The sequence below is a fragment of the Lithobates pipiens genome, unplaced genomic scaffold, assembly GCF_037356315.1.
Source record: "Lithobates pipiens isolate NorthernLeopardFrog02 unplaced genomic scaffold, aLitPip1_a1.2 Scaffold_19, whole genome shotgun sequence".
Taxonomy (NCBI): Eukaryota; Metazoa; Chordata; class Amphibia; order Anura; family Ranidae; genus Lithobates; species Lithobates pipiens.
The window spans coordinates 238996772-239010010 of NW_027507764.1; the positions used below are offsets into that span (position 1 = coordinate 238996772).

The 13239-nt window shown below is 42.1% G+C and overlaps 1 protein-coding gene across 2 annotated transcripts in view; it reads left to right on the top strand.

Annotated features, from left to right (window-relative positions):
* Positions 1-13239, top strand: part of SLC12A7 (solute carrier family 12 member 7) — a 684227-nt gene that overhangs the window by 291566 nt on the left and 379422 nt on the right. For both annotated transcript variants that reach the window (XM_077491822.1, XM_077491823.1), the window contains exons 6-7: positions 5085-5215; positions 9874-10109. In XM_077491822.1, coding sequence (XP_077347948.1) covers positions 5085-5215; positions 9874-10109 — 367 coding nt within the window. The remainder of the gene's footprint in view (positions 1-5084; positions 5216-9873; positions 10110-13239) is intronic.

Here is a 13239-nt window from a genome sequence, read left to right on the forward strand (position 1 = left end):
GGTATCAGTAAGCTGCTGATCCAGGGTGAGGAAATCCTGCATTTGTTCTATGAACTCCCTGGTGCTGTCCTGTGAGGTGTCATGTCCCCCCAGCTCGCCTGGATATTTGCACTCCTCCAATCGCTTCTGTGTGGTTTTATGCAGGCTCTGTACAGGGGATGCTCCCGGGGAGGGCCTGTTGCTGTATTCTGGGGATGATGCTTGATACTGACCATTCATCTTGGATAATAATCCACCTCCATGGCCTCGCCGCACATTGTAGGCCTCAGTGCCATCTTGGGGCCCATGAGATTCCACAGTGTAGAAATCAGTCAGCTTTTTTGGGACTCTCTCCTTCTTTCTCTTGACATCTCAATAGCAGATGGTAGCTAAGATATTAGGCAGGGGATATCTCCTCACACAGCCATTTGGTGTTGCAGCTAGTTGCTGGATTGCTCTGGATTCAGATGGAGCTTTGTCCTCAAGCTGCCATTCACCTTGGCTGCTGGCCACGCCCCCCAGCAAAACTAGATGTAGCAATGAGGGTTCTACTCCTGCTATGGACTTTAATCTTCTGATGTAGGCTCTCGGGCGCAAGTAAAGCCATAGATTGGGCAGCCTTAATCTATTACCCTTAAGTAGGCTTCCCTAGTCTTCACTGACCTAAAGATAAAAAGGAAAAAAAGGTTGTCTGTCAGGTGCCCCCCTTTTTTGCAGTTTTATTTCCCTGAACAGGGTAGTGTTAAGACAGGCCCTCTTATTGATCAATGTAGTGTCCTTACAACACAGGTCTCTGATTAATCTTTTTAGTGGCTCTAAGTAGCACCTATAGGCACAATAGGCCATGGTTGTTAGATGTGTGATACGGGCTAAGATACCTTCATCAAGCATATGGAGTAGAGGTAAAGCTCGCTGCAGAACCGAGGTTCGCCAAAGGGGTCTTGCAGTGGTTCCACCCTAAGGAAGGCCTGAGGTACTTTCTGACACTCGCAGGTGTACCGTCCGGGAAGAGGACTAGAGAAAAGTACCAGTTACTTACCGGTAACTGTCTTTCTGGGAAATCTTCCAGGACGGCAGGCCTACTTCCTGCCTGTTGGAGGAGGGAAAATTGTAGAACACTGGAAGGTGAGTGCCTATGAGGAATGATTTCCCTTGTAAACCAGGTTCAGGAGTTACTTCTCTACAAACTGAGGATCAAGGGGAAGGGTGGGGACTTAAAACAGCTGTCAATTGATTGTGTTTCCTTTAGGGAGGAGTCTCTCATCTCTCAGGCGTGCTGTCCTGGAAGATTTCCCTGAAAGACAGTTACCGTAACTGGTACTTTTCATAGCACAGCAAGGTATGCAGTCCAACACCCAAAATTTCACAGAGATTGATTACATTTATCTGTTTTTACCCAACACTGCTGCAGTTTATTGTGGACCAGACCAATTTATATGCCCAGCAGTATATTGCCAACAACCCCCAATTATCATATGCTCGTCCGTTCCGTTTAAATGGAGAGATCTGAATTTGGAGGAGTTTAAATTGTTTATAGACCTTACCATAAACATGGGGCTTACGAAAAAAAAATGAAGGACATGCCTATTGGTCCACCAACCCCATCCACCACATGCCCATTTATTCTGCCGTAATGTCCAGGTCCCAATATGAGATGATTATGCGGTTTGTTTGTGTTTTTTTTTTTCTTTTCATTTCAGCGACAACAACCAGTCATCCAAATCACGATAAGTTATATAAAATTCACCCACTCAAACTTCTTTTCCAAGCGATTTGCAGAACTGTATGTACCCGGTCAGCATATATGTGTAGATGAGTCCCCTGTACCCTTTTCAGGCCAGCTAGGAAAAGGGCCAAATACAGAGTTATATTTTCAAGCTTTGTGAGAGAGTCACAGGATATCTGTATGCATTCCGCATATACGAAGGAAGAGATTCCCAGCTCCAGCTCCCTGAGTGACTGGCCTACATGGGCACAACTTTAAAAATTGTATTGGACTTGGCATAGCCACTTCTGAACAAAGGCTATCACATATACCTTGATAACTTCTACACCAAGCTGCCCCTTTTCAAACACTTATACATCACAAAACCCTGGCCTGCGGAACCTCCAGAAATAATAGGGTTTCCCGCAATACCAAGTGAACAAAAAGCTGCAAAGAGGGGAAAGAGCAATATTGAGCTGCAACAAAGTGCTGGCCTTAAGGTAGAAGGATAACCGGAATGTGCACATGATGTCCGCCATCCATGATGACACTACAATTGAGATTCAAAGAAGACAAGATCCTATTTAAAAGCCAACATGTGTCCAAAATTACAATCTCTACGTGGGGGGGGGGGGGGGGGGAGTGGATTTCAATGATCAAATGATTCAGCCCTATTTCTCAATAAGGAGGTCTTGTTTCTGGTGCAAGAAGGTAGAAATTTCTCATCCATTTGCTTCCAACTTTATCACATATCCCTAAAATATCAGCCCATATTTTTAACCATTTCCCCATTTTCATCACCCGTGCTGACCATTTTCCATGCTTCCCCAGATACCCATGCCACTGTCTTCCATGTGAACTGACCCTGGCCTGTTTTTTGACTATGCCTCTGCCTACGTTTGGACGTTTGGCTTATGCTTTTGCCGCTTGAACTCATCTGTTGCCCTGCTAGTGTAGTACACAGAGGAATCACATATGTGAGAGGCTCCAGAATAGGTTTTTTAATGGTTGTAGACTTTTTTTGTTTCCTCCAGGTTTCGTAATTTCCGGACTAGAGTCTGGAGTCCAGAGACTTCATAGAGATTTGGGTGGTCGAAACCTCTACCCCTGTGCTCCTCTATACATAAGTCTTAACTGATTGCGGCCCTCAGCCTGCTGCTGACTTGCTGCCATCATGCCTCTGCCTGCCACATGAACAGACCACACCTCTGCCTTCTACCTGGACTATGCAAATAATTTGCTGTAGCAAGAGGCAGTATGTTTATGATGGGCTGGAGAGAGGTACAATGAGTGTCTGCGGGTAACAGTGTACCAGGGCCAATATTATGGCTGTCTCTGCCTGGACAATTTCTATGTAAAAATGCTTTGGCTGTGCTGACTGTAGACAATATTCCTGCCTGCTGCCTGGATAATTACTTTTGCTGTCGCTAATGGCATCCCTGCCTGCTGCCTGGGCCAGTGCTCTCCTACTGTGGACACTACTAATGCCCCATACACACGGTCGGACATTACAACCACAAAATATGTCAGATTTTTTCAGACAGATTTTGGCCCAAACTTGTCTTGCATACACAGTCGCACAAAGTTGTCAGAATTTCAGATCGTTCTGAACGAGGTGACGTCAAACACTTACGTCGGGCCTATAAACGGGCCAGTAGCCAATAGCTTTTGTCTCTTAGTTTATTCTAAGCATGCGTAGCACTTTGTCCGTCGGAATTGTCTACACACGATCGGAATTTATGTGATCGGATTTTGTTGTCGGAAAATTTTAGATCCTGCTTTCAAATCCGACGGAAAAAGTCAGATGGAGCCCACACACGGTTGGACTTTCCGACAACATGATCCGATCACACGTTTTCCGTCGGAAAATCCGACCGTGTGTATGGGGCATAAAAACACAGGTAATACTTTTTTTTTATGATTTTTTTTTTTTTATCCTTTCCACAATAGAATTTATTTAGGATTGTAATTCTTGGTATGTACATGCTTGCTATGTATTAGACGTATGAAGGGCCTTCAAAAATGATAGATTGCCAGGAAATTATATATGTAATTTATGCTCCCAGAACGCCTGCTGGTGCTACTTGGATGCTGGGCCTCTGTATGTGGCCAAGCTGTGTAAAAGTCTCACACATGTGGTATCACCATACTCTGGAATGGCAGAATGTATTTTGGGGTATTATATAAGCTATATACATGCTATGTGTTGGAAATATCTTATAAATGGACAACTTTGTGTTAAAAAATAAAATGTGTTTTTTTCCCCCCCACATTTTCCAAAAACTTCTTGGAAAAAATGAACCGTGCAAAAGACTCATCATGCCTCAAAGATTATACGTTGGGGTATTTGCTTTCCAAAATGGGGTAATTTTGTGGGCAATTTCATTGTCCTGGTGCTCCAGGGCCTTCAAAATTGTAATAGGTGGTTGAGAAATGAGATGTGTAATTTATGCTTGTAGAACGCTTGAAGGTGCTACTTCAATGTTGGGCCTTTGTATTTGGCCAGGCTGTGTAAGCCCTGGTTCACATTGATGCTACCTTGAAATTGTGCTACTCTGGTAGTAGTGCGATTTCAGGTGCTTCATGCACAGATGTCTATTGAAGTTGCACCTGAAATCGGCAAAAGTAGTGCAGGAACTACTTCTGCAAATCGGTGAGGTGCAGCAAAATCAGTGTTGCACTGATTAGAACAATGTCATCCCCTCCAATAGGCTTCAACTTGATCTCTCAAATCGCATGACAAATTTCTCCAATGTGAACCTAGGCTTAGTCTCACACATGTGGTAACGTCATACACAGAAGGAGTAGCAAAATGTATTTTGGGGTGCAATTTGTTGTATGCATATGGTCTGTGAGAGAAATAACCTGTTGATGACATTTTTTTTTTTTTTAATCTTAATTTTGCAAAGAATTGTGGGAAAAAATTACACCCAAAAAAACACCATGCTACCTACTTAATACCTTGGAATGTCTACTTTCCAAAAAGGGGTCATTTTGGGGGTATTTGTACTTTCGTGACTTGTTAGTGTCTCAAGAAATGAGATAGGCCTTCAGTACATGAGGTGTGATCAATTTTCAGAGATTGGCACCATAGCTTGTAGACTCTATAACTTTCACAAAGACCAAATAATATACACTATATCACAAAAAATTAAAATCCCACAAGTGATTAAATATCACCAAAAGCAATTTGTGTGAAAAAATTATGCAAATTTCATATGGGTACAGTGACTGAGTAATTGTCATTGTCATTCTGAAGCTGAAAATTGGTTTGGGCAGGAAGGGGATGTAAGTGCCCTGTATTGAAGTGGTTAAAATGTAATGGGAAAAAAATATACACAAATATTAAAATGAATAAAAAATAAAATGTTGTTCTAACTTTTGGATTTGCCTTTCACAGCTGGCGGATCATATTACATGATTTCAAGATCTTTAGGTCCAGAATTTGGAGGAGCTGTAGGACTTTGCTTTTATTTGGGCACCACTTTTGCTGGAGCTATGTACATTCTTGGAACAATTGAAATCCTCTTAGTAAGTGTGTTTATTTTAATGTTTTATTGTGAAAAGACTTGGACAAAAATGCATGAGATTTTGACTGTTAAAATGTTAAACCAGTTTTGTTTTCTCAGACAATTGCAGCTCTTTACTGATGCAAAGCATCAGTGCAAAATACGTCAGAACAGTAGGTGAAGTAAGAGTTAGCAGAAACCATTGGGGCATTTACTGTAGATGAAAAGTCCTTTTTTTGTCAGATCGGGACTTAATGTTTTCATTGTAGTGTATGCATTAAAGCTTACCGTAAGTCTAAACCTGCTCCTATTTTTGCCTTCCCTGGTTTCTACCATCCTCCTTCAGCCACACACTGACCTATTTTACCTTATTTTAGACCCGGTAATGTCATCGGTGTATCCCTATGCTTCACTATGCACTGCAGGTAGATCAAATCCTGGTGCAAAAAATGAAATAGTGCTGTAAACTGTGTTCATTTCATTGAAGAAAACATTTTAGTCAACAAAATTACCACCATTTTGGTCAACTAAAACACGACTAAAACCATTCAGGTGACTAGAATACAATTAAAACTAAAATGGCATTTTAGTCAAAAGACTGACTAAAACTGAAATTTGATGTCAAAATTAGCACTGCACTGCCACATAAGAATAAGTAGGGAGCATCAACTAAGCTGCGAAGATGTTCTTAATATTTAATGTTGGTAATATATTCAGGTTATATGTGCAATGGCATTAAAGCTTTAGTTTTTTTCCTTTTTTTTTTTTTTTTTTTTATATCGTAAAGTTACACTTCTGTTTGTCATAAAGCAGTATTTTTGTTTATAAAACTTGGTTTTATTCATAAATACGTTCTGTATCAGAACCGGCTAAATCTGTGTCTGTAGAGCATGTGCAAACCTTAATGGCATAAATATTAACCTGTTGTTTTTGATTATTACTCCAGGAGTACATACCGTATTTATCAGTGTATAACACGCGCTGACGTATAACACGCACCTCAAGTTTAAGAGGGAATTTTAAGGAAAAAAAATACATTTAAATGCCCATCCATGCAGCCTTGTCCAGTGTCCATCTGCAGCCTTGTCCAGTGTCCATCTGCAGCCTTGTCCAGTGTCCATCTGCAGCCTTGTCCAGTGTCCATCTGCAGCCTTGTCCAGTGTCCATCTGCAGCCTTGTGTCATTTGCAGCCTTGTCAGTGTAGCCTTGTCATTGCAGCCTTGCCCCAGTGTCATTTGCAGCCTTGTCAGTGTAGCCTTGCTCCAGTGTCATTGCCGCTTTCCAGTTTAAAAATGGTGCTGCCGAGATGCAGAGCTGGATGCCCTGTGTATCTCGGCGGCTCTTGCCGATCTCCGCTGATTGTGAGCGGAGGAGCGAGCCTCTGAGATCATAGCAGAGTGTACTCGGCTAGACTTGGCTCCGCTCACAGTCACGCCCAGTCCATGTGTTCATCATAGGGCGGGACTGGGCCTGACTGTGAGTGGAGCCGAGTCTAGCCGAGTACACTCGACTGTGATCTCGGCGGCTCACTCCTCCGCTCACAATCAGCGGAGATCGGCGGGGGATCAGTGTATAACACGCACACACGATTTCCCCCTGATTTTAAGGGGAAAAAAGTGCGTGTTATACACTGATAAATACGGTAATGGGTTTGGGAAATCTAGAGAAACCTAAATAATGCATTGACATTTAACTAAACCCATTAGATTTTAGTTGACTAAATTGTACTGGAGATCGAAAAAAATATGACTGAGGCCGGGTTCACTGGAACAAACTGTGCATCACATTGGAGTGCTGTTTCCGGTTTCAGGGATGTATCGGGGCCGAATCTACGCCTGAATTCGGCCCTGAAACTGAGCCAAAGGCGCACAGCATTTCTGTGCAGTGCGTGCCGCAGCCACAACTGTGAGATATGTGAAACGGCTCCATAGGGAGCCAGTCACATTTCCTGCTATGCGAATTGGATGCGGAGAAATCCGCATCTAATTCGTATAGGTGTGAACCCAGCCTAAAACAATCCAGATGTCTAAAAAAATATGACAAACTAAAATGGCATTTTACTCAAGACCATTAAATAACTAGGACAGACCAGGGACAAGTCTGGAGAGTAAGGGGTCCGATAATGCTGGAACCCTCCGGCTCTCAAATGAGGTGTTCTGCATATGACTGCTTCTGAGTATATCACAGTGTATGGTGGAATCGGCTTTAACCTGCTCCCGCCTGCACTAAAGTCGAATGGCGGCTACAGCACGGGCCTTAATTGCCGGGAGGCCGCCATATGACGTCCTCCCATGCATGAACTGCCTGCTCGTTCCTCGTCTGGTGCACGCAGCGCGCTCTGTGACCACCGAGTCGGAGACAGCTGATCCCGTGATGTAAACAGAAGATCAGTAATTTTTTTTTATTTTATTTTTTTTACTTTTGCTGTCAACGTGAGGGGGGAAAAAAACTGGTCACCGGCTTCTGTCAGAGGGATATCAGCCCCTCTCACAGAGAGCTGTGGATGCCTCATCTGTGCCCACCAGTGCCACCAGTGCCACCTTCCAGTGCTACCTACCAGTACCCACCAGTGCCACCTACCTATGCCCAACAGTGCCACCTATCAATGACCACCAGTGCTACCAATCAGTGGCACCTATCAGTGTCACCTACCAGTGCCTTTCTGTGCCACCCATCAGTGATCATCAGTGCCCTCGGATGCCACCTCTATGTTGCCTTATCAGTGCTCATCAGCGCACATTAATGAAGGAGAAAAATTTGCTGTTTTTCAAAACTTTAGAAAAACTATGAAACGTTTTTCTTTTTTTTTCTTCACAATTTTCAGGGGTTTTTTTTAGCAAAAAAAAAACAAAAAAAAAAAAACCCAGCTGTGATTAAATATCACTAAAAGAAAGCTCTATTTGTGTGAAAATTTATAAAAATATAATTTGGGTACAGCGTTGGATGACCGTGCCAGCGCTGAAAGCTGAAAATTGGTCTGAACAGGAAGAGGGTTTAAATGCCCAGTAAGCAAATGGTTAAAGTATAACTAAAGGCAAAACTTTTTTTATTTTAGTTTTGGACAGAGTGGAGCTAGATGAGAACATCTTTCAGGTTTTTATTGCTATCTCTGCCGTCATTGGGAAAAGTAATAGAAAACCACAAATTTTGTGGTGTTCCCAGAACAGTAATGGAGCGGGAATCATCTAATGGGGACACTTGTTCTGGTAGTTCTGGTGACCTGGGGGACCCCAAGAGATTCCCTTCATTTGCAAGGATTTCCTTTCGCTTCCTGTTCTTTCTGTGGAAGAAGTTATAACTTTCCCTTACTCTATCCAAAATGAAATTAAAAAAAGTTTTGCGTATAGTTCTACTTTAAGGAGTGTGTTTAACCACTTGCTTACTGGGCACTTAAACCCCCCTCCTGCCCAGACCAATATTCAGCTTTCAGCGCTGTCGCACTTTGAATGACAATTGCGCGGCCATACAACACTGTACCCAAATTACATTTTTTTTTTCATTTTTTCACCACAAATAGAGCTTTCTTTTGGTGGTATTTAATTACAGCTGGGAGTTTTATTTTTTGCTAAACAAACAAAGATGCAAAATAAAAAAAAATAAAAAATCATGTTTCATAGTTTGTTATAAAATTTTGCAAACAGGTAATTTTTCTCCTTCATTGAAATGCGCTGATGAAGCGGCACTGGTGTGCACTGATAGGCACTGATAGACACAGTTAAGGTGGCACTGATAGGCACAGATAAGGCGGCACTGATGGGCAAAGATGGGCACAGATAAGATGGCACTGATAGATGGGACTGATGGGCACCGATGGGCGGCACAGATGGGCACTGGTAGATGACACTGATAGGCACGGATATGTGACACTGAGGTGCAGCACTGTTGAGGCAGATTGTGGGCACTGATGGGTGGCACTGTGGGCACTGATGGGTGACACTTTTTCCTATACTTGGGTGGCACTGGCAGGGGGCAGGTGGGCACTGATGAGCTGGCCCCCACTCGCTGTGATGAGGACTGAAGTCCCTCTCACAGCCGCCGGTAATAGACTTTTTTTCTCTCCTCGCGCTGACAGCACGAGGAGGAAAAATAGCCGATTACCGGCTCTGTTGTGATCACATGATCAGCCGTCATTGGCTGACAGCTGATCATGTGGTAAGGGGCCGGGATCAATCCCTTGCTCCTATCTGTGATTAGCGAGTCTCCTAGACTCGCTAATCACAGAGCACGCCGTAGTCCCGGCAAAGCAGGTCCGCGCTGTAGCCGTCATTCGGCTATATCGCGGATCTCAAGCGGTTAAGGTATACAACTATCATTTTATGTTTGGATTGGTTTCCAGCCATCATCCTAAATATATGAGCTCCTTTTGATTTGTTAATCTCTCTGGGTGATTGAGGTTGGCATATATACGTAATTCCTAACATTTGCACCCCATGTTTTTTTGTCAAACTGTGTCTGATTACAGAATCGTTCTGCATTTCTATGCTGACCTCCTTACTTATAGAGGTTAACAGAGGTGTATAAGCCAAACCTTGTCTGTGCATAGAGCCATGGTTTTTATGCAGCCACTTTAAAACTGAAGGGAAAGTGCAAAAAAACTTTAAAGTTTGCTAGTTTGACACTTTAAAGAATTGACTATTTTAAAATGTGAAAATAATACTTTGTATATGTTTTTTTCTACAGACTTATATATCACCCAATGCTGCCATATTCCCGATAGAAAAAGATAATCCTCAAGCCATGTTTAACAACATGAGAGTTTATGGGACATGCATAATTGCCATAATGGCTATAGTAGTATTTGTTGGTGTTAAGTATGTAAACAAACTTGCTTTAGTATTTCTTGCCTGTGTGATTCTGTCCATTATGGCCATATATGCTGGAGTAATCAAATCTGCATTTGATCCACCAGATTTTCCGTAAGTAAAGAAATGTATTCCTATATTCCATTGTTCTGTACCACGTTTCCAGTTTAATGTTTCTTTATTTGGCATGGTCTACACCCTCCATTATTTATATATGCTAGTAAAAATGTAAAAATCGAGTTAGTAAAAATAGAAAGGGGGAGTTGATCAGCCCAGGTATGACACATTCGTATTTCAGTAGACAACAATGCCAGTCATTTGTGGACAACTTGTATATCCTTTAATGAGTGCTAACCATGTACTTAGCAGATTGTCCAAAGTTCTTACCATGGCCTAGTAATGTGCTCAACATGTCCCTAGCAGAATGATGTATGTTTTCATTTATATAGCTTGCAAAGTGCTCAAATGTTCCTACCATGTATCTGGTAATCCATGTAGTTCAGTGGTCATTAACCCTGTCCTCAGGGCCCACTAACAGGCCAGGTTTGCAAGATAACTGAAATACATCACAGGTGATATAATTTGCTGCTCAGTGATTGCAGTATTATAGTCTGCATCTCCCTTAGGTAATTCATTAAACCTGGCCTGTTAGTGGGCCCTGAGGACAGGGTTGATGACCACTGATGTAGTTAGCATGTCCATGGAAGAGCAATTTAGGTGGTCAGCTTTGTCCTGGCAGAGATCTCTGCATAACATGACCTTTGCAAAGTACCAAGTGTTCTTACCAGGTCCTTAGCAAAGTGACAAATTTGCTCAATATATTCTTGGTTGTGTGGGTGCCAGGTTCTTTATAGGTGCTCAGTGCATGCCTTGCAAAGTGCTCAATGTTTTTACTATGTTGTGTGCCCCTTTTGAGTTCAGTATGTCAATTGCAGCGTACTTAACCCCTTTGCGCTTAAATGTAAAACAAGTCTTAATATCTAAGCACAATTTTGCAACTTCAACATGCGTTAGTAAAACTGTACATAACATCACAACTACTTTGTGCATCCAGGTGGATTACACTGCTTTTTTTCAGGACTAATTGGGTTTTCATTTTTATTCAATTGTAATGGATAGCTCCCTGATTTTTTATTTTTTTTTTATTATCAAAGGAAAACTGATAATAAAAATAGTAAATGTATTTTTTTTATTTAGCTGTGTATTTCTTGCTACTGCCATAACTTTCCACCAAAGAACAACCCAAATTAAATTCTCCTGCTCCTGACAATCGCAGCAATACTACATATGTGTATGTTAGTTGTTTGTATCCAAAATTCAGCCCAAAAACAAAAGTTCACATTTTGTTTTTTGTTGTTTTTTTGTTTTTCCCATACCTAAAACTCGGACACTGATACTAATTTGAAAAAAAAAAAATGTACCTTTGACCCAAACACTAACCCTGGCACTGACCTAAATCAAAGCTTGATCTAGATATATACAGTATCTCACAAAAGTGAGCACACCCCACAAATTTCACAGTTTTGTAAATCTTTTATTATCTTTTCATGTGACAACACTGAAGAAATGACATTTTGCTGTAATGTAAAGTAGTGAGTGTGCCGCTTGTATAACATGTAAATTTGCTGTCCCCTCAAAATAACTCGACACACAGCCATTAATGTCTAAACCGCTGGCAACAAAAGTACACCCCTAATTGAGAATGTCAAAATTGGGCCCAATTAGCCATATTCCCTCCCCGGTATCATGTGACTCAGTGTTACAAGGTCTCAGGTGTGAATGGAGAGCAGGTGTGTTAAATTTGGTGTTATCGCTCTCACCCTCTCATACTGGTCACTGGAATTTCAACATGGCACCTCATGGCAAAGAACTCTCTGAGGATCTGAAAAAAAAGAATTGTTGCTCTACATAAAGATGACCTAGGCTATAGCAATAGTGGCAAGACCCTGAAACTGAGCTGCAGTGCGGTGGCCAAGACCATACAGCTGTTTAACAGGACAGGTTCCACTCGGAACAGGCATTGCCATGGTTGACCAAAGAAGTTGAGTGCACATGCTCAGCATCATATCCCAAAGTTGTCTTTGAGAAATAGATGTATAAGGGCTGCCAGCAGTACTGCAGAGGTTAAAGGGGATGGGGGCATCAACCTGTCAGTGCTCAGACCATACTCCACACACTGCATCACATTGGTCCGCATGGCTGTTGTCCCAAGGGCAGCACAGTGTTGTAGTGGGTAGCACTCTCACCTAGCAATAAGGGTCGCTGGTTCAAATCCCAACCATGACACTACTTGCTTGGAGTTTGCATCTTCTCCCTGTGCCTGCGTGGGTTTCCTCCGGGTACTCCGGTTTCCCCCCACACTCCAAAGACATGCTGGTAGGTTAATTGGCTTCTGTCCAAAATAGGCCCTAGTATATGAATGGGTATTGTGGGCTCCTGGAGGGTAGGGACTGAGGTGAGTGTGCAATGTACAATGTACAGAGATGGAGACAATTGTAGACACTCACTTATGTTGACCTGGATGGACTAGTGTCTTTATTCAACCTTACTAACTATGTAACTATGTAAGAGAGTCTCTTCTAAAAATGATGGACAAGAAAGCATGCAACCAGTTTGCTGAAGACAAGCAGACTTAGGTCATGGATTACTGGAACTATGTCCTGTGGTCTGATGAGACCAAGATAAACTTATTTGGTTCAGATGGTGTCGAACATGTGTGGCAGCAAGCAGCTGAGGAGTACAAAGACAAGTGTGCCCTGCCTACAAAAACTAGGGAATCTAGTTACACCCTTAGTGCAGTTGTGACGTGATATAGAATACATGCTTGACATTGTTGCACCTGGTCAAAAATAGCTCAGAAGGAACAGGCAAGGCAGTGGCATGGGAAGCAAGCATGTGTTGCCTATCTAGTGGACAGTAGTAGATATTATCCATTGTTTTAATACAGATGAGTCTCAGGATCTAGTTGAACAGTTGCATACAATATGCTTATATAAATGCATTTATATTTTATTTGATATGTTCATAAAATTGCTTTTTTTAACAGCTTGCTGGAGTTTTTGCAATGGCAATAAACTGTTGTGGTCTTGCAACGCGATGCCTTTTTCAGGTCATTGAAGCTAGATATTACTTACCTTTTTGTAAGGCTTTCACTTTTTTTTGGGTTGATAAACATGTGAAAATTCCATGAATACAGACCTGTATATTCTGCACCATGTTATGGCAACTGTAGTGTCCATGTTTT